Raw genomic sequence first — 27,413 nt, 5'->3', positions numbered from 1 at the left:
CCCAGCCAGCGCTCAGCACTACCCCACCCCCACAGTTTGGAGACTGGAGGGACCCCTTCCTTTCCCCTATCTAGTTCGCTGTTCCGCCCCTGGCCTATGAAACTCCGCCCCTCTACCCTCTGCTGACGGTGATTGGTGGAGCTCCAGCGGCGGTGCCTAGTGATTGGTTCCCATGGATGACGGTAACCGGTGAGGTCCCGCCCCCAGCTGGCGCCGGGGTCTGGGGGCGCTGCTCAGCGGTGCTGGGGCTGGCGCGGCTTGAGCCGCGCCGCACTGACAGCTCGGTCTGCGGACCATGGAGACCGGCGCCGGCCCACATCCGCTGCGCCAGTTCATTTGCCTGATGCCACTTTCTCTCGCGTTGCTTTTGGGACCAGGGAGGCCCGGGACCGCCGAGGAAGGTGAGACTGGCGGCTGTTCTTGGAGCCTGGGGTGCCAAAAGACAGGGGGCTGAAAAGCGGGAGTGCTGGCGAAGGAGTCCTATGGAGAGACTGGAGTCTGTCTGTGTTGGGGTTTGAAGCAAGCGGGCGCGGGAAGCAAAGAACTGGAGAGACAGAGGAAAAGGTGGCTAAGCGATAGAAAAGAGAGGGGCATCGAGGAGCTCCGGGTCTGGAGACCTGGGAGGCTGGGGAAGAAAGACACCAGGAACTGTGGGAGCCAGAGGCGGTGGTCCAGGGGCCGTGAGACAGACCGGCTGAGCAATTGGAGGTGGGAGGTGTGGGGGCGGGGAGAAGAGAGCAGAAGAGAAGGGGGATGCTGAGGTGAGATAGGAGTATGGGGGGACGAGATGCAGCCCGAACAGCGGGGGCTAAGGGACCACTGTGCAGCCAACTGGAGGTGGAACGCTGCTGCTGCTGCTGGTGGTGGTGGTGGTGGTGTGTGTGTGTGTGAGAGAGATGGATCATGGAGCTGTCCGCAGTGCTGAATCTGGAGCGTAGACTCTGCGGAGGGGTCCTTGTTGCGGGTTTGGGGCTGCCTGCGGTACCAGAGCCCGAGTCTTACCTCTGATTCTGAATTTGGGGGAGCTGTATGCTTAGTTGAATCCAGAGGCGTCATATGCAGGTGCATAATCCTGAGGAGTTGGGGTTTGAGGCTTTAACGGCGAGGTTGGTTGGGGCGCTGGATTTCTGAGGCTTTCCAATATGAAATTTCCTATGTGCTGTCAGTTATATCGAAATCCGCTGTTGGCGATGCTGCCCACTGTCGCTGATGCCTTTGGGGCCAAACCTTGTAGAGGCCCTCACTTTGGAGCCCCATCCCTTGCGTAAGCTCCAGATGAGTAATCTTACAAGATTTGTCTGTGGTCTGGGCTCCTGTCTCTGAGCTGCTGCTATGCTGTCCAAACCTGTGCTTTTCTGGGACCCATACTGAGAGCAGAATTCAGACTTCTGAGCCAATGCCTCCTGGGGGCGGGGAAATGACTCCAAGCCTCTCTGGTGCAGGAGGGGTCATGGTTTTATATATAAAAGGACCACGGCCATTCTTTCAAAGGCAGTGGAGGTGACAGCCCTGGGAAAGGGGGTAGCTGGGGAAATGAGAAATTTTTATTTGTTATCCCCAGAGGCCCTAAAAGCCAAAGTAAAAAGGCTCAAGTTTCCTCCCTGGTGACGCCACACCTCAGAAGAGCCCCTGAGTCTACATGAATCCTGGGCTGTACACAGGTGTCTTCTGATATATTCACTCTCTCCCTCTTCTTGATGCTTAGTTAAAATTCAGAAAACCTGGGAAGGCTGGGGGGTGTCACTGACAACACCCCCCCCCCCAATTTTATAGGCAACCTTAGAGCACTTGTCATAGGCTCTGTGGCAGGCTGAATAATGGCTCCTCCCAACAGGTCTATATCCTGATCCCCACACCTTTGAATACTATCCTAAATGGTAAAAGGCTTATCAGATGTGATTAAGGAGCTTGAGATGGAGAGATTATCCTGGATTATTTGGATGGGCCCAATATAATTGCAATGATCCTTATAAATGGGATTTGGGAAGAGTCAGAGCCAGAGGAGAAGGCAATATGATGACAGGAGCAGAGACTGGAGTGATGCGCTTTGAAAATGGAGGAGGAGGCCACAAGCCAAGGAATCAAGGTGGCCACTAGAAGCTGAAGAAGTCAAGGAAATGGGTTCTCCCCTCTGAACTTCCAGAAGGAACCCATCCTCTTGACAGCCTGACTTTAGATCCGTGAAACTGATTTTCAACGTCTGACCTCCAGAACTGTGAGAGAATAAATTTCTGCTCTTGTAAGCTGCCAAATTGTGGTGGCTTGTTACAGAAGCCACAGGAAATGAGTACAGGCTCCTTCCCTAATCATATGGCTACCCCTCTCTGGACTTGAGCCTTCATGAAGTGGAAAAAACTTGTCTGTGTTCTTTGTCACATTCGCCATCCCTTCAGTTAGCAAATTTACAGTGACCCCACCAAAGGTCCACCCTCCTGGCTTTCTGACATCTCTGTTCTCCCCTCTCCCTAGTCATCCTCCTGGATTCTAAAGCCTCCCAGGTTGAACTGGGCTGGACTGCACTGCCGAGCAATGGGGTAAGTGTAAACCTTTCCCCCCGCTGTCACGGGGATCCTGTGGTGGTCCAGGACTCAGTCCCTTTAGCTCCCCATGGTTACATCACATCAAAATGCTCCTTGGAACATGTGGTCTGCAGCAGCCCTGGCTTCAAGCCAGAATCGCCTATTAGAAAACGTTGAGTCTTCAGTCAGACAGTAAAAAACAACAAACAAACAAACAAACATAAGTGAGGCAAGAACTGTGTCTAGCAACAGAAATGTGGCCTCTGGATGGAGCCAATGCTAGACAGTGCCTTACACACGGTAGATACTACAAGCAATGTTGTTGATTGATGGATTGATAGAACAAACAAGACTTGGAATTCTAAAAAAGGCTTGGAGAGAGGGTCAGCGTGGGGGTGTGTGGCCTGTGACAGCAGGTTGGTGTCATGGGAAAGACCGGGTGGAGAGCCAGGAGACTCCAGGCACCATTTCTCCCTCTGCTCCTAACTCCACGTGTGTAGCCAGTCAAGCCCCTGTCACTCGGAAGCTTCAGTTGCCCCATCTGTTATAAAACTTAAAATTGGACTCAGTTGTCTCCAACGTTTCACCTTGCTTTGCATCTTATAACCTCAGGGGCGTGTACAGGGAGCGGTGGGGGCCAGCGTGGGTAGGCGGGAGAGGAGAATGCGGAATGGTGGGGCAGGGGGTGTTCAGCCCCCGTCACCGCCGGGACTCTACCTACGCGGGGCGCCCGGGCTCTGAGCTGCCCACGTCTTTGTTCTTCCTCCTCCTCAGTGGGAGGAGATCAGCGGTGTGGACGAGCACGACCGTCCCATCCGCACGTACCAGGTGTGCAACGTGCTGGAGCCCAACCAGGACAACTGGCTGCAGACCGGCTGGATCGGCCGCGGCCGCGGGCAGCGCATCTTCGTGGAGCTGCAGTTCACCCTGCGCGACTGCAGCAGCATCCCCGGCGCCGCGGGCACCTGCAAGGAGACTTTCAACGTCTACTACCTGGAAACCGAGGCCGACCTGGGCCGGGGGCGTCCCCGGCCAGGCAGCGGCCGGCCCCGCAAGATCGACACGATCGCAGCCGACGAGAGCTTCACCCAGGGCGACCTAGGCGAGCGCAAGATGAAGCTGAACACCGAGGTGCGCGAGCTGGGGCCGCTCAGCCGGCGGGGTTTCCACCTGGCCTTCCAGGACGTGGGCGCATGCGTGGCGCTGGTCTCCGTGCGCGTCTACTACAAGCAGTGCCGCGCCACGGTGCGGGGCCTGGCGGCGTTCCCGGCCACCGCGGCCGAGAGCGCCTTCTCCACGCTGGTGGAGGTCACCGGAACGTGCGTGGCGCACTCGGAAGGGGAGCCCGGCAGCCCCCCGCGCATGCACTGCGGGGCCGATGGCGAGTGGCTGGTGCCGGTGGGCCGCTGCAGCTGCAGCGCCGGATTCCAGGAACGCGGGGACGTCTGTGAAGGTATCCGGCCGCCAACTAGGGGGTGTGGCGGGGGGGGGGGGCGGGTGTAGCGCGCGGGTGGCAATTGGGAGAGAGGGGGCCCTAGAGGAAAGAAGCAGGAGCGGGGGTGGAGAAGCCGTGGGCTGGGGAGCCCGGAAGTCCTGAGCTTTCGTGGAGCTTCCAATGGGTCCAGCTGGGACCAATGAGTGAAGTTACTAGGAGGTGAATTTGACGCCCAAAAAAGGGACATTAGGGGCCTATATTTCAGACACTATGGTAAATGCCTCGCAAGGCCTTCCCATTTATTCATGGCAATAAAGTTAGTCATCATTATCTCTGTTTTGCAAATGGGGAAACAGAGGCTCAGAGAGACTAACACATTTGTGAAGTTAGGAAATGGGGAACCAGGATTTGAATCCAGATTTGCCTAACTCTCAAGCTGTTTCTTTTACACCGTGGTGCCTCCCTGTGCATAAGGAAGAACTCACCCCGGTAGCTATGGGCTAGTGGCATTGGCTACATTATAGGGAATGGGCTACCTGTCACTGACAACATGCCAGTCAGAGGCGGCCAAGAGCATTCTGAGTTAAGAGATTGAGTGCAGAAGCATGGAGGCAGGAGAGAATGTAGCACGGTTGGGGCTAGGCAAAAGTCAGCCTGGCTGGGACAGAGGGCATTTGGGGATGGGAGGGGTGATGAAGCTGGGGAGGGGGTAAGGGCAAATCATGAAGGGTCTTGAACACTGGGATAAAGAGCGTAGACTTTATACTTTAGACCATGGGGGAGTATTTGAAGAAGGAATCTGACATGTTCAGATTTGTATTTTCAAAAGATCACTCAAGTGGCAATTAAAAAGAAAGGATTAGAGAAGGAAGAATTAGAGGCCAGAAGACAAGGAAGGAAAAGGATACCACAGTCCAGGAGAAGGAGCACAAGGTCTGAACTAAGGCAGCAGCAGAGATCATTGAGAGATGAGGACGGCTGTGACAGTGAAACAGCATCCACAACACTTGGTGGCCATGTGATACAGGAGTCCTTTTTGACTCCGATGCTTCTGGAGAAATGAATGGGCAGAGGGTCATTCACTGGGGTAGAGAACACAGGACATGGGTGGACATGTTGAATTCATGGTGGCCATGGTGCATTCGAGTGGGGGTAGCTAGAAAGTGGGTCTGGAGCTCAGCAACAGGGAGGTAGATGCTACTTGAATTTGTGGGTGTGATTGGGACAGATCAAGGAGAATGTGTGGGGTAAGAAGCCAAAGGCCAATGATCAAGTCTCACAGAACAGCAATATTTAAGAGGAAGTGTAAGAAATGGAGCCCACAAGGAAGGCAGTGATCAGAGGTTGGAGAGTGTGAATTCATGGAGATGGAGGTGTCTGGGAGGGAATGGCCTACAGTGCTGGGGAGCAGTCGGGGAAGGTGAGGACGGGACCATGTCTGCTTGGTGAGCGCAGTCTCAGCTGAGTGATGGAGAGGGCGAGCAGCTGCAGGAGGGTGAAGGATGAAGGGAGCAGAGGAGCGAGAGTCAGAATATAAACAACTTCCCAGAAGGCTGGGCTTGAAAGGGGAGGACAGGGCGTGGTATCTTGGGGACACTGTGTGGGGTGAGAGTGGATTTTTGCTGTAGAGGAGAGCTTTCATTATATGATAAAGGAAGGAACCAGTGGGGTACCAAGGAGGGGGTGGTAGGAGCCGTCTGCCTCAGGGGGGAAAAAGTATTTTATTACTGCTGTGGGTTAGAATAGCTGACACATGTTGCTAATAAAAGCAGACCATGTTTCAGTTAGTTTTGTTGTTTTTAAACACGATATAGGCAGGGCCTTACTGTCTGTACTCTAAATAGATCGCTTTTTTTTGCTCCACCCCTGTGTTCTGCCACTGGGAAGAGCCAGTAGAGAAGGCCAGTGTAAGAGTTTGGAGGTTAGGTAACTGATGGGATATAGTCTGGGAGGAGATGAAGGGGTGGGATCCAGAGTGAAGGATCCACTAGGCTTGGAAGGAAGGAAGGAGAGGGTGTGGCTAGAGGTGGATTTGATGGCCAGATATTGAGGGAATTACCAACTGACGGCCTCCCTTCTTTCTATAAGATGGGAGGAGGGCATCTGTGCCAGTGGACAGTAGCGTCCTGGTTTCCCTGTTGCATCTCCAGAGCCTAGAACAGCACCTGGCTCATAGTAGATCCTTTAAAAAAATTGAATGAATGGATCGGGGCTGGAGGGGGAGGTTTAGATCACACACATCCACCCAACACACTCAGAAACCCAATTCCACCCTGGAGCTGTGCTGAGTTCCCTCTCCTTAGGCTGAGACCAAAGATCACTTGTCAGGGCATCAGCTCTGCCCTGGGGAGCAGGGAGCTGGGGAGGATGCCAAGGAAAGCGTCACAGGGAGGTGTTATTTTAAACTGGGGTTTGGAGAAGCCTGGGAGTTTGCCAGGAGAGAAAGGGTGGAAGACATTATAGGACAAGACCCCGCGTTGTGAGGGAAGAGTTCATGGTGGCATGGGTGGTGTGATGGCCGTGCGGAGCTGTTGGAGGGGAAGTGAAACGGTCAGAATTGTACTTAGAAAGTAAAGGCCTCCCATGTGCCTTTGTTTCTCTCTTTAGTGATCTTGACTCTTGCTCCCCCTCTCCCAGCCACTAGAGAAACTGTTGAAAGACGTGGGGAGGAAATCAGGGTGTCTAACCTGTGTCTCCAAACCTCTGTAGGACTCCTTTGGAGCAGGGGAACCCTTGGAGCAGATGCCCTTCAAGGCTCCACAGGGCACACGGAGACCCTGTGATGTGGTGGCATTAGGGGGGACTACAGACAGGGAGACTGACTGGGGCTCAATATAAGGCAGCGCTTTCTAACTGCCAGTGTTGCTTGCAGCCTCAGAACAGCGTGGGCTCCCCATTACTAAGTATAGGAGCAAAGGCTACAGCTACTGCTAGGAAAGCTGCTGGAGGACTGGGCCAGCTGAGCTAGATGACCTCTGAAATTCCGACTGTGACCTTGAGGAAGAGAGGGCGGGGCTAGCAGTCAGGAGTCCCTTCTTGAGTCTGCCCCTCAACACAAACCTCTTCTAAACAAAGCCTCTCAAAGCAGAGATCACCAATGCTGTCCCTGATGGGACCACCCATCTCCGAGACACAGATGCTCACATGCACACAGAGCAAGGGAGCTCCTAGCCTTCTCTCCTGACAGCTGCGAGGCCCTGCAAGCAGATCGCCTCTCTTATTTTACAACAGAGGTGAGCAGGCCATGGCTGTTATTGTCATTTGACTGAGGGCTTCCTGAGACCAGAGAGGCAAAGGAAGTGGCAGCGCTGACACTGGGAGCCCAGGACTTCTGAGTCCCAGCTGGGGTCACTGCTGCTCACTACACTCCAGACCACAGAGTTAGTGGGTTCCGTGCTTTGTTCTGAGGCAGAGAGGTCCAAAGGCTCCTGGGCTACTGAAGCCTGGGCTACTGGATTCTAGGCAAGATGGACCCTCCCAAGCCTAAGCCTTCCAGATGAGGGAAACCCTCAGCTCTGCCCCTCCTCTCCCAAGCAGGCTGAACGTCCTTCCCAAGGGCCAGTCTTCATCCCTTCCTTTACACTACGTCCTCCTGGTGCTGGAGAGCAGCCTTCCATAACCAGCTCAGTTTCAGGGGAGGGACAGGGAAATCCTGATGGAGCTAAGGAGCACGGGAGAAGCACCCGGGCTCTGAGAGGAGGGGCCTGGAGCCACTGCCTCCTTCCCTGGCCCAGCTGGGGACACAGTTTCTTTAAGTGGGTGTGTTCAGTTTCCATTTCAGGCTGGTGCTGGGAGAACAGTAATTACTACCATTATTGTGTAAATGTTGTCTCTACTTGGCTAAGCAGTTTACACGTTTTATTTCGGTTAATCCTCCAAAAACCTGGTGGAGGTATTTTACACAAGGCTCAGAGAGGTCAACCGTGTTGCCCAAGACCACACAGCAAACAAGTGGCTGCAAATCCAGGTTGTTCCGTTTTCAAAGCCTGCGCTCTTAACAACCCGCGTTCTGGGTGAGGCGAGAGAAGCAAAGTAACTGAGAAGATGCCGAGACTAGAGCTGGTAGCCCTTTCTGTTCTCTTCTCTTTCCAACCCCCGGCCCTCCGGCTGGCTGGCCCCCCTTTCCCACTGGAACCAAGCGTGTGCGTTGAGGATTTGTGACGCCTTAACCCCGAATAGTGGTGTGCGTCAGAGTGTGTGTCTCTGTGGCCGGGAGGGTGTGGGCGTCTGTCCCTTGGTAACCGTGGAAGTACCTCTCTTCTGTCCTCACATCAAGACTGGAACGTTTGCCTCGTTTGCTTCCAATGGGCACTGGGACCCTGGTTGGAATCCCACCATTTACCAGCTGTGGGACATTGGGCAAGTTACTTAACCTCTCTGAGCCTTAGTGTCCTCATTCTTAAACTGGGGATCCAGCACATACCTCACAGACGGTTGTGAGGATTACAAGGATTGCTAGCAGTCAAACAGTGTTCTAGCACGCGTTCAGCTCTCCGAGTGAGGTAGGGTGGGGTTGCTCAGTCAGGAGCTACCACGCCACAGGGCGGTGCTGGGGTAGCTGAGGCCCTTCCTCCCACTTTCCCCACCACAGTTAGAGGAGATCAGCCCCACCCTAAGGAGGGCAGGCAGGAAGGCGGGGGAGAAAGAAGCTGTGGAGGACCCCCTCCCCCGTCCTTCTCACATGGCTCCTGCTTGCAGCCTGTCCCCCAGGGTTTTACAAGGTATCCTCCCGGCGGCCCCTCTGCTCCCCGTGCCCAGAGCACAGCCGGGCCCTGGAAACCGCCTCCACGTTCTGCGTGTGCCAGGACAGCTATGCGCGCTCGCCCACCGACCCGCCCTGGGCCTCCTGCACCCGTGAGTCCCCCTCCGGAACGCACTGCCCACGGAGGGTGGGGGGCGTCTATCAAGTCGGATCAAAGTGTTGGCGAGGGAGGGCTGGGGGCTCCGCACTGGGGAGGGTAAAGGCAAGCTAGAGGGGTGGGGTGGGGGAGGGGAGCCTGGGTGGGAATGGGGGCCCGGGCTTTGGGTTGGAAAAACCAGAAAAACGGGGAGCATGCGGACAGCGGGATGAGGCGGGGCTTCTAGGCTGAGGTCTGAGTGGACCGCCCCCATCCGCCCCTACCTCACCTCACCTCACCTCACCTCCCTCTCCAGCCAGGAGGCGGGCTCACTTTGTTCTCGGCCCCCAAACCCCCATCCTCGTCCCCTCACTCACCTCCGCCCACCCCACCATTCACCTCGCCCCACTGTCTCATCCCGCCCCCTCGCTGGGCCCCCCGCGCCCGTCCCGCCCCCTCGCTGCCCCGCCCCCCGCCCCCTCGCTGGGCCCCACGCGCCCCGTCCCGCCCCCTCGCGGGGCCCCACGCGCCCCGTCCCGCCCCCTCGCTGCCCCGCGCCCCCGCCCCAGCCTCGCGGTGACCGCGCCGCCCTGTGCCGCCCAGGGCCGCCGTCGGCGCCGCGGGACCTGCAGTACAGCCTGAGCCGCTCGCCGCTGGCGCTGAGGCTGCGCTGGCTGCCGCCGGCCGACTCGGGCGGCCGCTCGGACGTCACGTACTCGCTGCTGTGCCTGCGCTGCGGCCGCGAGGGCCCGGGCGCCTGCGAGCCGTGCGAGCCGCGCGTGGCCTTCGTGCCGCGCCAGGCCGGGCTCCGCGAGCGCGCGGCCACGCTGCTCCACCTGCGGCCCGGCGCGCGCTACACCGTGCGCGTGGCGGCGCTCAACGGCGTCTCGGGCCCGGCGGCCGCCGCGGGAGCCACCTACGCGCAGGTCACGGTCTCCACCGGGCCCGGGGGTAAGGCCACCCCGCGCGCCGGGCCTCCCTGCGCCCCCGTGCGGCTCCCGCCCCCCCCCCCGTCCGTCCCCGCGCCCTCCCCAGGCGGCCTTCGCGCGCCCCACGGGATCATCCCCACACCCCGCAGCCACTCCCAAGAAACCGCAATCAGTGCCAGGCGCCCAGCGTCTCTTCAGCAGGCGAAGTGAACCCCCAAACCCCCGACCGCGGTGACCCCCACCCAGGCCAGCCCCTTCCCGAAGGCCAGGCGGAGGGGTGAGGGTGCAGGTGACTCCCTGCCGCGGAGCCCACGGGGATGAGAGTCCACGGGAGCCAGTGGGCGCTCCTGACTGCGCAGAAAGCCTTTGCCCCAGAGGTGCCTTGCCTTTGCTTTCCCAGGGAAAGAGAGGTGGAAAGTCCCTGAATCGTTCGTCTTCCCTTTTACAAACGTCAGTAGGAAGCAGAGTCATACCTCCTCTTCTGTCTCAGAGGGACCCTCCATCCCTCAGCCTCGGCAAGAATTTTGTGGCCTTGGTCAACCTCTTTCCTGGTCCTGGAGAAGAGTGAGGAAGCTCTAGGGTCAGGCTGTAGGGGCGATAGAGCTGCGATGAGGAAATGAAGGCCTAGAGCCCTTTTATACTACACCTTCTTCGTTCTTGAAATTGCTTTTGATTTGTCTCTCACTCAGCTGGGGTTCACCTTTTGCAGGAAGAATAAGTGGCCGAAACCGGTTTGGCTCAGTGGATAGAGCGTCGGCCTGTGGACTGAAGGGTCCCAGGTTCGATTCCGGTCAAGGGCATGTACCTTGGTTACTGGCACATCCCCGGTAGGGGGTGTACAGGAGGCAGCTGATCAATGTTTTTCTCTCATCGATGTTTCTAACTCTCTATCCCTCTCCCTTCCTCTCTGTAAAAATCAATAAAATATATTAAAAAAAAAAAAAAAGAATAAGTGGCCCAGCCGGTGAGGCTCAGTGGTTGAGCATCCACCTATGAACCAAGAGGTCACGGTTTAATTGGGGTCAGGGCACATGGATCCCCAGTAGGGGGCGTGCAGGAGGCAGCCGATCAGTGATTCTCTCTCATCCTTGATGTTTCTCTCTCCCGCTCTCCCTTCCTCTCTGAAATCAATAAATATAAATTTTAAAAAAGCATAAGTGAGTGGTATAGTTTCTGCCTTCCCATATCTGAGAAGATATGATTGGTTTGTGACTCAACTTTCCTGTCTTCTGATAGTTGTATTGCAGAAAGTCTGAGGCCAGGAATTTTCATTCCTCTGTGTTTGAAACCACTTGGAATTCACTTCTAAATGGAAGGGAACTGTACAAAAGTGTTTGAAAACACTTGGAAATCACTGATAAACATCAGCAAACAGTGTAGAAGAGTGTGACCACACACACACACACACACACACACACACACACACGTGCGCGCATGCGCACGCAGCTGTGCACATGCACATGTGTATAATTCTTTAACCTACTGATGAAAATAAAATTTAACCAGTAGCACTCTACTTTCATTGAGTTTGGCTGGAACATAGTAAAACTTTTGATTTACACATCTTTTTGTATTCCTGGAAAAAAATATTTCCAGTTATTGCTTTGACTGGGACTTCTGGTAACTCCAGTATCTCTCTTAAGAATCTCTCTAAGCCTTGGGTTGTACATTCATTTTCTGATCCTCAAATCTTGTCACTCCCTTTATCATTTTTAGCTCTTAATCCATTTCCTTTGCCTTTTGGGAAAAGATTGGCCAATTTGTCTGGTTTTCTGGAGCAACAGTTCTGGTTTCTTACTATCTCTGTGTGATTTAACATTTGCTATTGCATTTACATTTTAAAAATTCAGTATGGAAAAAAGCACCCATAATTCTATTACCCAGAGATAAGCAACTATTAATATCTTGGAATATATCCTTCCACATTTTTTCCTGCCTTTTTTTTTTCTGTCTTTATCTCAATACCCATATATAGAACTATCTACTAGAAAATCCTTTTTGTATAATACTATATGCAATACAAACTTTTATCTGGTATTTCATATTAACAATCCTGTTTTTTTTTTAATAGAGATGGATTTAGAAATTATGTTAAGGAAATACTCTTTATTTCCAGGAAATACTCTTTATTTTTATTTATTAACAAAAATATGAAACGTCCACTGATTGAATGCTGCTTTATGTTTGGCACTGTGCAATGTGATTTTCTACATTAATTCATTTAAATGGAATGATAATCATGTTTCAGACGATGAAACTGAGGTCTGAGAAGCGAAGTGAGTTGTCCAAAGTCAATTAGCTGGTAAGTAGAGACCAGTCTTTGAATCCAGGTCTATCTACCACCAAAGCCCCTTAGCTATATAATGCTTCCACTTTTTAAAAAGTGAACTTTCTGTAAAAATAAGGAATGGATGCTAATTTTATAAAATACCTCTTAAGCATCTTTCAAGATGACCACATGTTCTCTTCTCTTTTGACCTATTAGTAGGGTGAATTCTATTAATGGATTTCTCTATGTGAACTCTCTTTGCATTCTTGGATGACTAGAGGCCCAGTGCATGAATTTGTGCATGGGTGGGGTCCGGCCGGTCGCCCCGATCGGGATACCCTGCTGGATATGAGTGCATTATTCTTTTATTATTTTGCTGAATTAATTTGCTTGAAGTTAATATTTTTCTCCACCTACATTTATAAGAGAGATTTGTGTAGTGTTTTTTATTGCGTTCTTTGCCAACTTTTGGCATTGTGGTGATTCTGGCTTTGGGAAAGGCATCAGGAAGAAACTCTTCTTTTTCTCCTCCTCTGGGACAATTTAAGTAGCACAATTATACATTCTTTGAAGGCATGGGTAACTCTCTGGGACATGCACCTTTTTTTGTGGGGGGGGGGGAGGGAAGTTTGATGATATTCTCAATCTTTAAAGTACCCACCTGGCACCATACATAGTTATTACAATATTATTATTTTTTAAAAATATATTTTATTGATTTTTTACAGAGAGGAAGAGAGAGGGATAGAGAGCTAGAAACATCGATGAGAGAGAAACATCAATCAGCTGCCTCTTGCACACCCCCCACTGGGGATGTGCCCGCAACCAAGGTACATGCCCTTGACCGGAATCGAACCTGGGACCCCCCAGTCTGCAGGCCGACACTCTATCCACTGAGCCAAACCGGTTTTGGCTTATTACAATATTATTGACTATATTCCCTATGCTGTACTTTACATCCCCATGACTATTTTGTAACTACCAATTTGTGTTTGTTTGTTTGTGTTTTGTGTTTGTTGTTTTTTGAGAGAGAGAGGGAGAGAGAGAACATTGATTGGCTGCCTTCTGTATGTGCCTGACCAGGGGATCAAACCTGCAACCTAGGTCTGTGCCCGGACCAGGAATTAAACCGGCAACCTTTTGGTATACGGGATGATGCTCCAACCAGCTGAGCCACACTAGCCAGAGCCCAATTTGTACTTCTTGATCCCTTCACCTTTTCCACCCAGCTCCCTTACCTCTCTTCCCTTTGGCAGCCATCAGTTTGTTCTCTTTATGAGTCTGTTTCTGTTTTGTTTGTTCATTTATTTTGATCTTTAGATTTTGCATGTAAGTGAAATCATATGGTACTTGTCTTTCTCTTTCTGACTTATTTCACTTAGTATAATACTGTCTAGGTCCATCAATGCTGCCACAAATGGTAAGATTTCATTTTTTATGGCCAAGTAATATTCCACTGTATATATGTACCACAGCTTTTTTACCCACTTGTCTTTTAATAGGCACTTGGATTGCTTCCATATCTTGGCTATTGTAAGTAATGCTATAATGAACATATATCTTTTCAAATTAGTGTTTTGGATTTTTTTTCGGATATATACTGAGAAGTGGAATTGCTGGGTCATAAGTCAGTTCTATTTTTAATTTTTTGAGGAACTTCCATACTGTTTTCCATAGTGGCTGAACCAATCTGCATTCCCACTAACACTTGCACGCCAACATTTGTTTGTTGGTTTATTGGTGATAGACATTCTGACAGGTGTGAGGTGATATGTCATTGTGGTTTTAATTTGCATTTTCCAGATGATTAGTGATATTTAGCATCTTTGCATATGTCTATAGACCATCTGTATATCCTCTTTGGAGAAGTATCTGTTTAGATCCTCTGCCCATTTTTTTTTAAATCTTTTTTTTTATTAAAAATTTAAAAATTGATTTTATAGAGAGAAAGGGAGAGAGAAACATCAATTTGTTGTTCCACTTATATATGCATTCATTGGTTGCTTCTCTTTTAAATATATTTTTATTGATTTCAGAGAGGAAGGGAGAGGGGAGAGAGAGAGAGAAACATCAATGTTGAGAGAGAATAACCAATTGGCTGCCTCCTGCACGCCCCCTACTGGGGATCGAGCCTGCAACCCGGGCATGTGCCCTTGACTGAATCGAACCTGGGACCCTTCAGTCCGCAGGCCGATGCTCTATCCCACTGAGCCAAACTGGCTAGGGCTGCCCATTTTTTAAGTGAATTGTTTGGGGCGGGGTTGTGTTGAGTAGTGTGAGTTCTTTATAAATTTTGTTGCGGCTATTCTGGGTCTCTTGTGGTTCCTTATAAGTTTTTGGATTATTTGTTCTAGTTTTGTGAAAGATGCCATTTTTGGTGTTTTGATTGTGTTGAAACTATAGATTGTTTTGAATATATGTACATTTTAATGATGTTAATTCTTCTTATCCATGAACATGATATATGCTTCCATTTATTTGTATCTTTAAATTTCTTTCTTCAAGGTCTTATAATTTTGCGAATATAGATCTTTTACCTCCTTGGTTAAATTTATTCCTAGGTATTTTATTTTTTTTTTTTAAATATGTTTTTATTGATTTGAGAGAGAGAGAGAGAAAGGGAAGAGAAGAGAGAGAGAGAAACATTAATGAGAGAGAACCATAAATCAGCTGCCTTCTGCATACCCCCTACTGGGGATCCAGCCTGCAAGAGGGCATGTGTCCTGACAGGAATGGAACTGGCAACCTCTCAATGCGTGGGACAATGCTCAACCAACTGAGCCACACCGGTCAGGAATATTACTATTAATTTTTTTTCTTTTTTTTTTTAAATATATTTTATTGATTTTATTACAGAGAGGAAGAGAGAGGGATAGAGAGTTAGAAACATCGATGATAGAGAAACATCGATCAGCTGCCTCTTGCACACCCCCCACTGGGGATGTGCCCGCAACCAAGGTATATGCCCTTGACAGGAATCGATCCTGGGACCTTTCAATCCGCAGGCCGACGCTCTACCCACTGAGCCAAACCGGTTTCGGCTAATTTTTTTTTCTTAATGCAATTGTAAATAGGATTGCTTTCTTTGTTTCTCTTTCTGATAGTTCATTATTGGTGTGTAAAAATGGAACTGATTTCTGAATTTTTTTGTATCATGCTACTTTGCTGAATTCATTGAGCAGTACTAGTAGATTTTTGGTGAAAAAAAAGTGTAGTATTCTTGTTCTGTAGTGTTTCTCTCTCTCTCTCTCTCTCTCTCTCTCTCTATATATATATATATATATATATATATATATATATATGCTTCTTTTTTCAAGTCTATTTTCTTCTAATTGTGTACTTGGTGTTCCAAAGATTGAGAGGTTTAAGTTTTCCCATTCTGCTTGTGATTTTGTTAAAATCCCTTATACAGTATTTGTAATGAATTTTCTTTTTTTACTTTTTTTTTGCTAAAGTGCTTTTAGTTTCTCCACAAACCTTTCGCAATATCACCACTTTTTTTAAAATGTATTTTTATTGATTTCAGAGAGGAAGGGGGAGAGAGAGATAGAGATAGATAGAAACATCAATGATGAGAGAGAATCACCGATTGGTCGCCTCCTGCATGCCCCACAATGGGGATTGAGCCCACAACCCGGACACGTGCCCCCAACTGGAATCGAACCTGGGACTCTTCAGTCCCCAGGCCGATGCTCTATCCCCTGAGCCAAACCAGCCAGGGCACAATATCACCACTTTTATCTTGTCTCACTGCTTTTCTTCTCCACCTGTTTTCTCCTCATGGCCTTCTGCTTCTATTTTGTGGAGTCTGTGTTTCTTTCACCTTCTTGAAGTGGCCAAAGGATCTCCTTACGTATTCTTCTGTCATACTAAACCAGTGGTCGGTTTGCCGCTCTGTTGACGAATGAGTTTGTCAACCACTGTACTAAACCACTCTTAGAGATCTGCCTCTCCTGAGTCTTCAGAATAATATTTCTGTTTGCTTAGTCAGAAGTACTTTCATATGCCCAATTTCTTGGTGTTTTCGGTTTACTTGTTCTTGAACAATAAAAAAGCTGATGTTTGAAAAAAACAACAAAACCCGAGATGTGTGAATTGTCCTTTGATTGTGAGACTTTCAGCTGCAAGTACAATAAATCTCAATCCATCTGACATTTGATTAGAATGATTTCTGAGTTTACCTAAAAAGGGTAGAGTTAAAGCCTGGGTAATCCAGCAGCTCAGCTGTGTCCTCAAGGACCCGGTTCTTTCCATCTTTCCATTCTGACGTCCTTATCACATAGGCTGGCTCCTTCGTGGTGGTAAGTTGGCCCCAGAAATCACATCCTTACTACCATCCAGAGCAGAAAAGGAACTGCTTCTTCCTTGTAGGCATCCTTTTAAGAACAAGAAACCTTTTCCAGAATCCCTCCTCTTCTTAGCTGATTGCTCCTTTTGTTGGCCAGAACCGGATTGCAAGCCCAACCCTAACGCAATCATTGGCAAAGGGAACGAGTGCACACAGATGTGTTAGAACAATCAGAATTAACCTGCATCATCTCGGGGGAGACAATAGATCCTGAGTCAAAAATTGCGCTCAGCCGTCAGGGAAGGGGGACGTGGCTGCTGAACAGGTTTCCAGCAGTGTCTGCTGCACTCGTGGCCCCACTTGATGCAGATGAATCTCATCACACACCTGCAGCGGGAGAGCAGGTGCCTGGGCTCTGTTTTTAGCTCCATTCTCAGGATTTATCAGGCTCTCGTCTAACGTATCCCTATGGGGCTGAAATGGAACCTTCTCTTGCCGCTATATCCTGTCCATCTGATGCTTTCAACAAATGCGGTTTTAAAAAATGACATTCCTAGCCCCTTTCTATCGGTGCCATCCCTCTGTATCTGCAAGGGACTGTGCCACCTCCTAGGACACTTCATCATCCCTCGCTCCCCTTTGCGCCACGTCTCTTCTGGGAGCTGCTGTCTCCAACCGGATTCAGGCTGAGAGGCACTCCCTGGGATAAGGAAGAGCACTTTTCCTGAAAGCAGCTGTGCAGTCGAGTGATGGTTGTGCATTGTCCAGTTATCAAAGACCTTGCTATTTTGTAAGGGTCAGACATTGTGAGGAAGGATGCAGGACCTCTCAAATTATTTTTAGGATGAGAGGCAGTGTCACTCTGTGGGCAGCGTAGCCTGGGGTTCACTACAATTGCACTTTTCAATCTAGTTCCACTGGCTCTATCACAGGTAGAAATATGCCACTCCACTTCCCCTTCCCTGCCCCCATTCGGGCCATCAGCTGTCAAGAGTAGTTTATGGTGCTGTTCTGGGTTTTTGACTCCTTCTGTATCCCTGTTTTAATGGGAAAAATATATATTTTTAAATCCTCATCCTAGGATATTTTTTCCATTGACTTTTTTTTTTTTTTTTTTTAAGAGGGAGTGAAAGGGAGGGAGGAGGGGGAGAAACATCCAGGTGAGAGAGACACATCGATTGGTTGCCTCTGGCATGTGCCCCAACCAGGGCCAGGGATTGAACCTGCAACCCAGGTACCTGCCCTTGACTGGTAGTTGAACCTGCAACCCCTTAGGTCCCCGGGCCGATGCCTAACCACTGAACTGAACCAGCCAGGGCTTTAACTGAAATTTGAGAAAAACTGGAGGTGGGGCTGCTAGATGGATACCATTTAAAACTGGAAGCCACGCTAACACACTTTCCCAAGAGGGAGCCACCTATGACCTGCCTCCTCTTCCTGGGCCCCTCACCACCTGACATCACCTCCCCTGTAACCCCTGGAAGCCTCTAGGAACCTACACAGTGTGAACGCCGAAGGGCACTTGGGGTCATCATCTTCCCCCTGTCTGTCTCTTCTCAGCATGTGACACTGCTGACCCCTGGCCCCTCTTGTTAGCAAACTGTGTCGGCGCTGTGCTACTCTCTTCACATCATTACTTCATAAAATCCTCACAGCCAGCCCGCGCAGTGCCATCGCTGTTTCCATTCCGCGTATGAAAATGGAAACAGTGGGCTCTGGCTGGTGGGCACAGCGCTAATGACTGGAGGGGTCAGGAGAGAAGCTTCTTGAATGTTCTCCCGGGGCTTCTGTGACGTCGTTGGCTCTTTGTTTTCCTCCTGCCTCTCTGGCTCCTCCTCTTCAGTCCCCTCTTTGTCTGCCTCTTAAATGTCGTGTCTTTGGCTTATTTCCTAAAAGCTTTTCCTCCTCTCTTTCCGGGCAGTTTCATCCAGTCCCTTTCCGATGGCTCTTGGATCTCCATCTTCCGCGCAGACACCTTTCGTGAGCCCTGGAACCACTCACCCAGCTGCCTTTCCAGCAGCTGCTCTTGGAAACCCCTTGGCTCCACACACTGAAGTCAAGTCATGACCTTCCCCAGTAACCTGGTGGTTTCTGCTTTGGTGCAGGCCAGTGGTCGGCAAACTCATTAGTCAGCAGAGCCAAATATCAACAGTACAACGATTGAAATTTCTTTTGAGAGCCAAATTTTTTAAACTTAAACTTCTTCTAACGCCACTTCTTCAAAATAGACTCGCCCAGGCCGTGGTATTTTGTGGAAGAGCCACACTCAAGGGGCCAAAGAGACGCATGTGGCTCTCGAGCCGCAGTTTGCCGACCACGGGTTTAGGCATTAGTACCTGTTCTTTTTCTTTTCTTTTTTTTTTTTTTTGCTGTCCATCAACATTAAGTTTATTCTTGAGTATTTTATTCTCTTTAATGTTATTGTAAATGAAGTTATTTTCTTAATTTTTTTAGACTCTCCACTGTTAGTGTATAATGCAACTGATTTTTGTGTGTTGATTTTGTATCCTGCAACTTTGCTGTATTTGTTAATTAGTTCTAACAGGAGTGTGTTGTTGTTTTTTTTTTTGTGTGTGTGTGTGAAATTATTAGGATTTTCTTTATATAAGATCATGTCACCTGCAGACAGAGATAATTTTACTTCTTCCTTTCCAATCTGGATTTCTTTTATTTTTTGCCTAATTGTTCTGGCCACGACTTCCAATATTATGTTGAATCAAAGTGGCAAGAGTGGGCATCCTTGTCTTGTTCCTGATTTTAGAGGGAAAGCTTTCAGCCTTTCACTGTTGAGTAATATGTCGGCTGTGGTCTTTTCATATTGGTTTTTATTGTGTTGAAGTAGTTTCCTTTCATTTTGTGTGTGTTGAGTATATTACCTCTTAACCAGATCATTAGAAGAGTTAAGTAGCTGGTCATCCTGGCTCTTATACTCCAATGTCTCTAAACCACAGAAAAATTAGGGAGAGCCTGGGGATTAGAACCTACCACCAGGAGGGGAGCTGGAGTTTAGGGGCTGGTCAAGCAGCAGGAGGCCTGGCACTTTCCCCATAGGAGTCACGGAAGTAGAGCGCAGGGTGTGGAGTGACTGGGGGCCTCGCTTGCCTCTGGCTTCAGAGACTCTACCCCTCAGCCTCTGCCCCTCTGGAGCCCATTGGGCCCGCCCACAGCCATCAGGCCCCGCCCCTCAGCCTTCCCCAGCCCCGCCCCCCCAGTCCTCCCACGCCCGACCCTTCCAGCCCCCTGACCCTGCCCTGCAGTCAGATTGGGTCGAAAAACCCACCTTCTTTTCTTCCAGGGCCCTGGGAGGAGGATGAGATTCGCAGGGACCGAGTGGAACCCCAGAGCGTGTCCCTGTCATGGCGGGAGCCCATCCCTGCTGGAGCCGCTGGGGCCAATGGCACAGAATACGAGATCCGCTACTACGAGAAGGTGGGTTGGGGGCCCGGGAGGCACCTGGCGCTGCCTTCCCAGCTGCAGTCTGTCCCCTGGCCCATCGTTTCCTCTTCTTCACAGTCTTTTCCCAGCAAAATCCTTCTTTCTTTCTAAACATACCCACTGGCCTCCTGAGTGGCCTTCCAGGCTGGAGTTTCTTCCTGGCCCCTGCTCACGGTGGACTCCCCTGCCCTCCCTCTTCCCCTCAGGTCTCCCTTCATCACCAGCCGTCATCTGTCATCTCCGTCTTCACCACTTTTGCCTGGTTTTTACAGTTGACAAAGAGCCTTCTCTGCCGGCGGATCCAGATTTTGTGTACCCGAATCGTAGACATACAATTTACAATCCTTAAAAAAATAATGCAGAAATATTATATTGTTTCAAATTTTACAAAAATGCATGATTGTCTCAGCACATGGCTAGGTTAGGTGGCCTGCTAGGGCTCTGAGGTGGGCCGGTAAGTGTTTAACAATCAGCTCTCCGAACAGGGAACGGATGGATTATTATAATAATTATACTGACATAAAGGATATGTAACATCATTTACAAATAATAATAAAAATATACAGTGGTCCTGCTGGTCCATGCAGCTTTGCTTAAGTAGATCCCAACTTCACCCCCTCCATGCTGAGCAATCTGGGCTCTAAACACCATCACAGTTAGTTACCAACCATTCCAAGCCCCAAGGGGTCATTCTCTGAGATCCTGCTGCCTTAGAGGCGTCATGCCAGCCTGAGATGAGGCAGCCACCCTCCCACCCATTCCTGGGGAACTTGGCTTTTACCACTTGAAACCAGTGTCCTGCCACTACCTTAGTAAGATGGTAGTACACAGAGGCCTGTTTACTTTTGTGAGGGTCAAGGGTGGGGAGAGGAAGAGGAGGTTGATGGACAGGAGGGGATTCCTTCCACTCTTCCTAATGAGGTACCCACAGACAGGAGAACTTCATGCTACAGCAGTGAAAAGCAAAATCAAAGTTAAGTTTTCAGCACGTCAACCCCCCCTACACACACACACACACACACACACACACACACACACACACACGGTGTGGACATCCTACTGTCCCAGCTTTATAAAATTTCAACTGAAATTTTAATGCATTTAACTTTAAGTGTATATTTACTGTAAGGATTTAGAAAATACAGAAAATTAAAATAGCCTCATGGAACTTTTATGATTCGATAAGAGAAGAAGGCATGGGTAGTATAAAGGAGATCATATGAGATTTTCCATTGACGCCATGCTGAGGAGACTGTCCCTGGACAGCAGCAGGATATGATCTGTGTATAGATTTATAGTCCTTCGTCCACAGTTCTGACAGCCAAACCAGAATCTTTCCTGTAATCCATTTGGCATTGAAACCTGAGCTGACATTATATATATAGATGTAGCGCTTCTTATTGTAAACGCCTATAGCCTATTGATTCTGATAGGCTACTCTGGCTGATTTTTTGCTCACCTCTTGTGTCTGTTGTCAATCCATGGTTGCCGTCCCGCCATAATTTGACAAATGGACTTACCTCCCGATCCACTGTCTCTTTTCCCCATGGCTGTACTGCCTTTAAACCTGACACACAATCTCCTGTTAAACTTTCCCACGTGGTGCACATGCCTTCATCACTGTGAAGCCTGCTTTCCGCCTCGGCACTGCCTGGGTCAGAGCTTCAGGGCTCCCGGTCGCTGGAGGAACTTCTTGGCTGAATCACATAATAGGTTTTGAATAGGAAGTCTATTGGGAGCTATGAGTTGGGGGAGTGGTATGTTGAACAGGAAGGTGGAGGGAGCCCCTCTCCCCTCTGAGCTCAATTTCCTTATCTCAAAAAGATGATGCCTCCTGTCCTGTGCCCTGCAGGGCAGTTGTGAAAGTCAGATGACAAGGGGAGGAAAAGGCTTTGTGAGCCACAAGGACCGGGCAGGTGTCCGGGCTCATTTTCTTATTCTTTCCTCAGAGGCAGCAGGTCCAGCTCACCCCCTGGACTGCCAGGCCCTGGTGCCCGTCATTCTGTCACCCCCACGAAGGAAGATCTAGCCCCTTCCCTGAAGTTTCCCTTAGCGAGTGTGGGTGGGAACTTGTGGTGGAGGAAGGGGCTGTGGATGCTTTGGGAGAAACATGTGGAACCCCCGGAGACGATTGGAGTCAGGTTCTTCCTCCTAAGGGTGCTCTCCCGCCTCCTTCCTCCTGCCCCCCATCATTCTCCCCGGAGCCTGGGTCTGGCCCTTGGTCTAGGCCTCACTTCTTGGTCCCTCCCCAGGGTCAGAACGAGCAGACCTACTCCACAGTGAAGACAGGGGCGCCCGCGGTCACCGTCACCAACCTGAAGCCAGCTACTCGCTACATCTTTCAGATCCGGGCGGCTTCCCCGGGGCCCTCCTGGGAGACGCAGAGCTTCAACCCCAGCATTGAAGTACAGACCCCAGGGGAGGGTAAGTGAGCTGTGCCAGGGGACCTGGGCGGGGATGGGACAAGGAGACAAATTGGAGGGGGGCGGTTATCTGTGCAATTAAGGGAGCCTGCAGTACAGTTTAATGACAACCTAATTAACTAATGCATTTGGAACCCACCTGATGCCTGTTCAGGATGTGAATTAGATGGGTTGCCTGTGCTGGAGGAGCTCACCGGGAAGGAGGTCACAAACACCCCAGGTCTCAGCTGGTGGCTCCCTGCCGCTCGGGACCTATCCCACATCTTGTGGAAACATCCTGTGCCCTCCCCAAGATTCTTGCTATTTCCTTGGGAGGAGTTTTAGTCTCATGGTCACCTCTTGCTCTGACCGCTAATTCTTTTTTTAAAAAATATATTCTTATTGATTGCAGAGAGGAAGGGAGAAGGAGAGAAATAGAAACTTCAGTGATGAGAGAGAATCATTGATCGACTGCCTCCTGCACGCCCACACTGGGGGTTGACCCACTGGGGATTGAGCCGGCAACCCAGGCATGTGCGCTAACTGGGAATCAAACCATGACACTCAACTACTGAGCCACGCCAGCTGAGCTGACGGCTAAATTCTTGTTCCCATTCTGCTTCCTTCTCTCTGCCATGATATGGACCCAAACCTGGGTCACTGTCACGTTCCCCACTAGGCCTTACAGTATTGAAACAGACTTCACTGAAGGTTGGGGGCGGTGAAGGGGTCGCACCGCAGCAATCAGTGCAACCAATCGCGAGTTATACATTCTCAGTGGTGAATAATTTCTCAACAGAGCGGTTATCAAAACAAAACAAAAGCCGAACATCAGATATGCTGATTCTAAAACAGCTCCGCTTCTCCACGGCATTGTTCTACCACCCCCTTCACCAGCCTCCCCTGGTTCCTCGTCCCTGCACCCCCAAACTCCCTTTCAGGATGCATAAAGAGCAGTTAGCTTCCTCTTTTGTTGTTTCTCTTGCTGCTAACCCAGTCCTCGGGGTCTCACCTCTATCTATCCCCAGCAGCTCATGGAAGTATTTTCCTGGACAAAGGCAGTTCCCCCTCAGAGGCATTCTGGCACCAGCTGTCAAGATAATAATTCTTCCCAACCTGCTACATGAGTCTAATCCAAGATAGGAAGAGCTCTGAGCCCCAAGGGAGGCGGAGATAAAATGTTGAGGGCGTTTGAGTTCTGGGAAGGGAAGACAGCTCTTCTTGCTCGAATGCCCGTCTGTGCCAGACCTTGGCCAGGTGCTGGCAAACGGAGATTAGAAGCCATGTCTTGAAGGCTGGGGAACATGACTGTGTGGAGATGGGCAGGAAAGGCATTTTGGATAGATGAAGCCATCTGAACAAAGGCGCATGGATTTGGCTGGAGTGAGTGGGGTGTGGGCAGGAGCTGGGACTGTTAGCGGAAGGGGCTGGTGACTTCCATTCATCTGGTGCTTTTTGGCTAGTGGATACTGCTCAGCTCCCCTGCATCCTTTGCTGTGGCCCTGGCTATGGGGGCTTGGGCCTCCCAATCTGCATAGCATTTTTTTCCAGTGAGCTATAACCCCAGATCAGGTTCATGATGAAAGACCATGCTTCAATGCCCCATTGCTGCATAACAAATCGCCCCCAAAACTTAGCAGCTGAAAATTACAAAAGTTTGTTATCTCGTGATTTTTTTGTGGGTCAGGGGTATGGGTGCAGCTTAACTGGGTACCACTTGACTCAGGGTCTCTCACTCTGAAGGCTTAACTGTAGGAGACTCTGTCTCCCTACTTGGGTTCTTTATGTATGTGTGTATATATATATTGATTGATTTCAGAGAGGAAGGGAGAAGAAGAGAGAGACAGAAACATCAATGGTGAGAGGGAATCATTGATTAGCTGCCTCCTGCAGGTTGGACCAAGCCCACAACCCAGGCGTGTGCCCTTGACCGGATTCGAACCTGGGACCCTTCGGTCTGCAGGCTGACGCTCTATCCACCGAGCCAAACCGGCTAGGGCCCTGCTTGGGTTCTTGCTGGCTCTTTGGCGGAGGCATGCAGTTCCTTGGCTCATGGGCTTCTCCATAGGGCTACTCACAACACAGCAACTAGATTCTTTTAGAGACTGTGAATGAGCGAGAACACCCGAGACAGAAGGCACTCTCTCCCGTAACCTAATCTTGGAAATGATACCCATTACTTTTGCCATATCCTTCAAAGCCTTTGGGAAGAAATTATTGTTCCTCTCTTCAGCCCTGCTCAGCTTTCTCTGTTTCTTATTTTATTCTACAGTTAAGTTTTTGTTTCTATCTCTCCCGCTGGTCTTTACACCCCTCCCGGCCAGGGACTCTGGCTCATTCATCGCTTTCTCCCCAGCGGTAGCCTCGTACTGTTGGATGGATGGATGGATGGATGGATGGATGGATGGATGGATGGATGGATGGATGGATGTGGGGTGGGTGGGTGGGTGGGTGGATAGGGCTGAGAGCCTGAGCTCCTCTAGGCCTCTCCCTTGGTGAAATAATTCAAAGCAGAGGTTTGAAATCGAGTTCAAATCTTAGGTGCATTATTTATTAGCTCTGTGACCTTGAACAAGTTATACAACTTGCCTCAGTGTCAGTTTCCTCAGCTGTAAAATGGAGACAGTGGCACCGTACTGGCTGGTTGTGATGATGAAACAGGATCATTCAGTTCAGGCACATGGCCTAGTGTCCAGAATGGCATCAGTGTGCACTAAACGTTTACTTTTATTATTATTGGTGGTGAATGGTCTCGCTTGGGGTTGGGGAGCTCAGGCGAGAGGCCATTCCCCCTGCAGAGCGACCTTCAGTCTGTCCTTGCCCATCTGGAAGGCAAAAAGGGAGTCCCAGGTCTGCCTGTCTGGACCCCTGCGCCTCTCTCTCAGAGCTGGGCTTCCGTGGAGGTGCCCAGCCCCGGGAGAACTGGAAGCCGCAGGCGCCGCTGTGTTTGGCGGGACTGGACTGCCTTGCTCCCTCTGCTGCTGGGAGGCAGAGGTGCTGCGGAAATCCTTCTGTGGGGCGAGGACACTGACCCAGGAGCCCCGTGCTCTGCCTGCCTCAGCCTCCTGCTCTTCCTCCCAGCTGCCTCCGGCTCCAGGGACCAGAGCCCCGCAGTGGTCGTCACCGTGGTGACCATCTCCGCCCTCCTTGTCCTGGGCTCGGTGATGAGCGTGCTGGCCATTTGGAGGAGGTAGGTGGTCCGAGCCTGACTGACCTCCGGTGGGTTGTGACCCTGTGCTCACAGGCACCTGTATCTGTACCAGCATTTGCACACACGTGGATTTGCACATGCAAGCACATTGCTGTACAGATGCAGGCATGGCTAGTCTAGTCCTGGCCCCGCCCCCACCCACTGCTCCTGCGGCAGCCAGCACTGCAGCTAGCTCAGCCGCTCTGGGATGAAGGGGATTTAGCTCCTTAACTCATTAAATGTCAGAAGGCATCACTGAGGATGGAATCAAGCTGCGGCTGCTCCAGTGCGATTAGGATTCTCCTGAGGCGCTCCGAGGCCCCCAGCTGCTGCCCCAAGGGGTCCTGAGGCCCTTGAACACAAGCAAAGGGAAGAAAGGCATAAATGGTGTTTGTGTGTATGTGTGTGGGAGGGAGGAGGGCAGGGAGGGGAACTGATAAACCAGAAACCCCCAGCCCCCAGCAGAAGGAAGCTTGCAGGAGAAGCTTGCAGAGAAGGGGGCTGTGAGGAGGGGAAGATGGCTCTGGAATCGGGCTCAGAGAAGATTCCAGGCCTTTTGCTTGCAGCAGAAACCTCATGGCACAGGCTCCCCAGGCAGGTCCGGGTGGGGTGGGGAGGGGAGGAGCTGAGCTCAGCACCCTTGAGGGGTTGGAAAGTCTGCACGCAAAGGGCTGCCATTGGGAAAGCAGAGGAGAGAAATGGGCTGGCCAGAGAGCCACATCTCCACACCTCTCAGCATCCTGGAACAAACTGCCTGAGGCTGGAGGGACAGTGAGCATTCATTGGGCACGACAGAACGTGACTGAGGGGGAGAGGACCTTGTCCTGTGGGTCTGGGAGCCAGCTCTGCCCGGGCAGGGGGTCAGGAAGGCAGGACCAGAGTAGCGAGCTCCTTCCTCACAGAGCCCCCACGTTCATATGCTGGACCCATTGGGAAAGCAGCCGCGGCCAGGAGCCAAGAGCACCGTGTCCTGCCTGTGAGTTTAGGGGCTCAGGGAGGCAGAAAGGAAAGGGGAGCGAGGGGAACGAGGAGCACCTCCCTGGGAGGACTCTGCAGGCCGGAGCCCCTGCCCAGGAGGGCTCAGAGACAGATGTCCTGAGCAGGCAGAGCAAGCCAGGGGTGGGTTTCACAACCTGCTCAAAATCAAAGGACAGTGAAGTGGGGAGAACCAGCCGGTCTAGTGCCGATGGGCACGGGGCACACTCCAGACCTCTGCAGCCCTTGCCCTGAGCAGTGGTCTCACTCCTCTCCCCCTCCTCGGTCTATCCTGGCTCATCCCACTTGTCGCTAGAGGGAGTCTTCCAGTGGAAGCTTCTCGTTTCCTCTGCCACTCCACCACCCACTCCCCTTGCCCCTTCCCTTCATCTCGACCCCCTCTCCTGGATGTCCCCTCACTCATGGAAGTCCTGTCCCCATGCTGAGTGACTTGCGTAGCCATTGGATGGCCAGTCCCAGCCCCCCCCCCCCCCCCCGCCCGCCGCCTCTCCATTCTTTGACTTCCTCGTTCCCAAGGACCTTCTCTTCTGTTCCACCTCCCCCTCCCTCCCCCTTATCCTGACAAGGACCTGGACATCACCCGGGATACTGGTCCATTTCTACTTTGGTCCTTCAGGCTCCCTGTCCCTGCAGCTTGCTCCCTCAGCCACCTCTGCAGCCCCCCGCCCTCCCCCCTCTCTTCAACTGTATCGTTAGCCCCTCATCTTCTCACCACCAGGTTGACACACCTGCCTCTCTCATGTCTTCCCTCCCTCCTTTCGCTGTAGAGGAGGTACCTTCCTCCTAGCCAGGATCAGTCTTCCTACCTAGAACCTGAGCCCGCTCCCTCTCACATCTCAGGAACCCGTACTATTTATAATGTCCCCCCCTTCCCCCCCGTGACAGCGAACATTTACTTCGTGCTTAGTAAGCTCTTTGCAACAGTGCTATCAGGTGGGGCTGCGTTGAAAGCATTACATATGTTCCCTTTTCCCCTCCACTGGCCCCCCTCCAGCCCGCCCCGCCCCCCACCCCAGACCTTCACTAACCTATTATCTGTGTCCATGGGTTATGCATATATGCATACAAGGTCTTTGGTTGATTATTTCCTGATTTTATTAAAGAGAAAACCG

The 27,413-nt window shown here is 51.0% G+C and overlaps 1 protein-coding gene across 1 annotated transcript in view; it reads left to right on the top strand.

The window, feature by feature from the left end:
- Positions 1-295: 295 nt before the first annotated feature.
- EPHA10 (EPH receptor A10) overlaps positions 296-27,413 on the top strand; it is a 32,985-nt gene continuing 5,867 nt past the window's right edge. The window contains exons 1-8 of the mRNA XM_054721064.1: positions 296-401; positions 2,470-2,534; positions 3,294-3,972; positions 8,653-8,808; positions 9,396-9,743; positions 19,574-19,707; positions 21,966-22,137; positions 25,197-25,305. Coding sequence (XP_054577039.1) covers positions 296-401; positions 2,470-2,534; positions 3,294-3,972; positions 8,653-8,808; positions 9,396-9,743; positions 19,574-19,707; positions 21,966-22,137; positions 25,197-25,305 — 1,769 coding nt within the window. The remainder of the gene's footprint in view (positions 402-2,469; positions 2,535-3,293; positions 3,973-8,652; positions 8,809-9,395; positions 9,744-19,573; positions 19,708-21,965; positions 22,138-25,196; positions 25,306-27,413) is intronic.

This window comes from Eptesicus fuscus, chromosome 9, assembly GCF_027574615.1.
Source record: "Eptesicus fuscus isolate TK198812 chromosome 9, DD_ASM_mEF_20220401, whole genome shotgun sequence".
NCBI lineage: Eukaryota > Metazoa > Chordata > Mammalia > Chiroptera > Vespertilionidae > Eptesicus > Eptesicus fuscus.
This window is presented reverse-complemented; position numbering and strand designations above follow the sequence as displayed.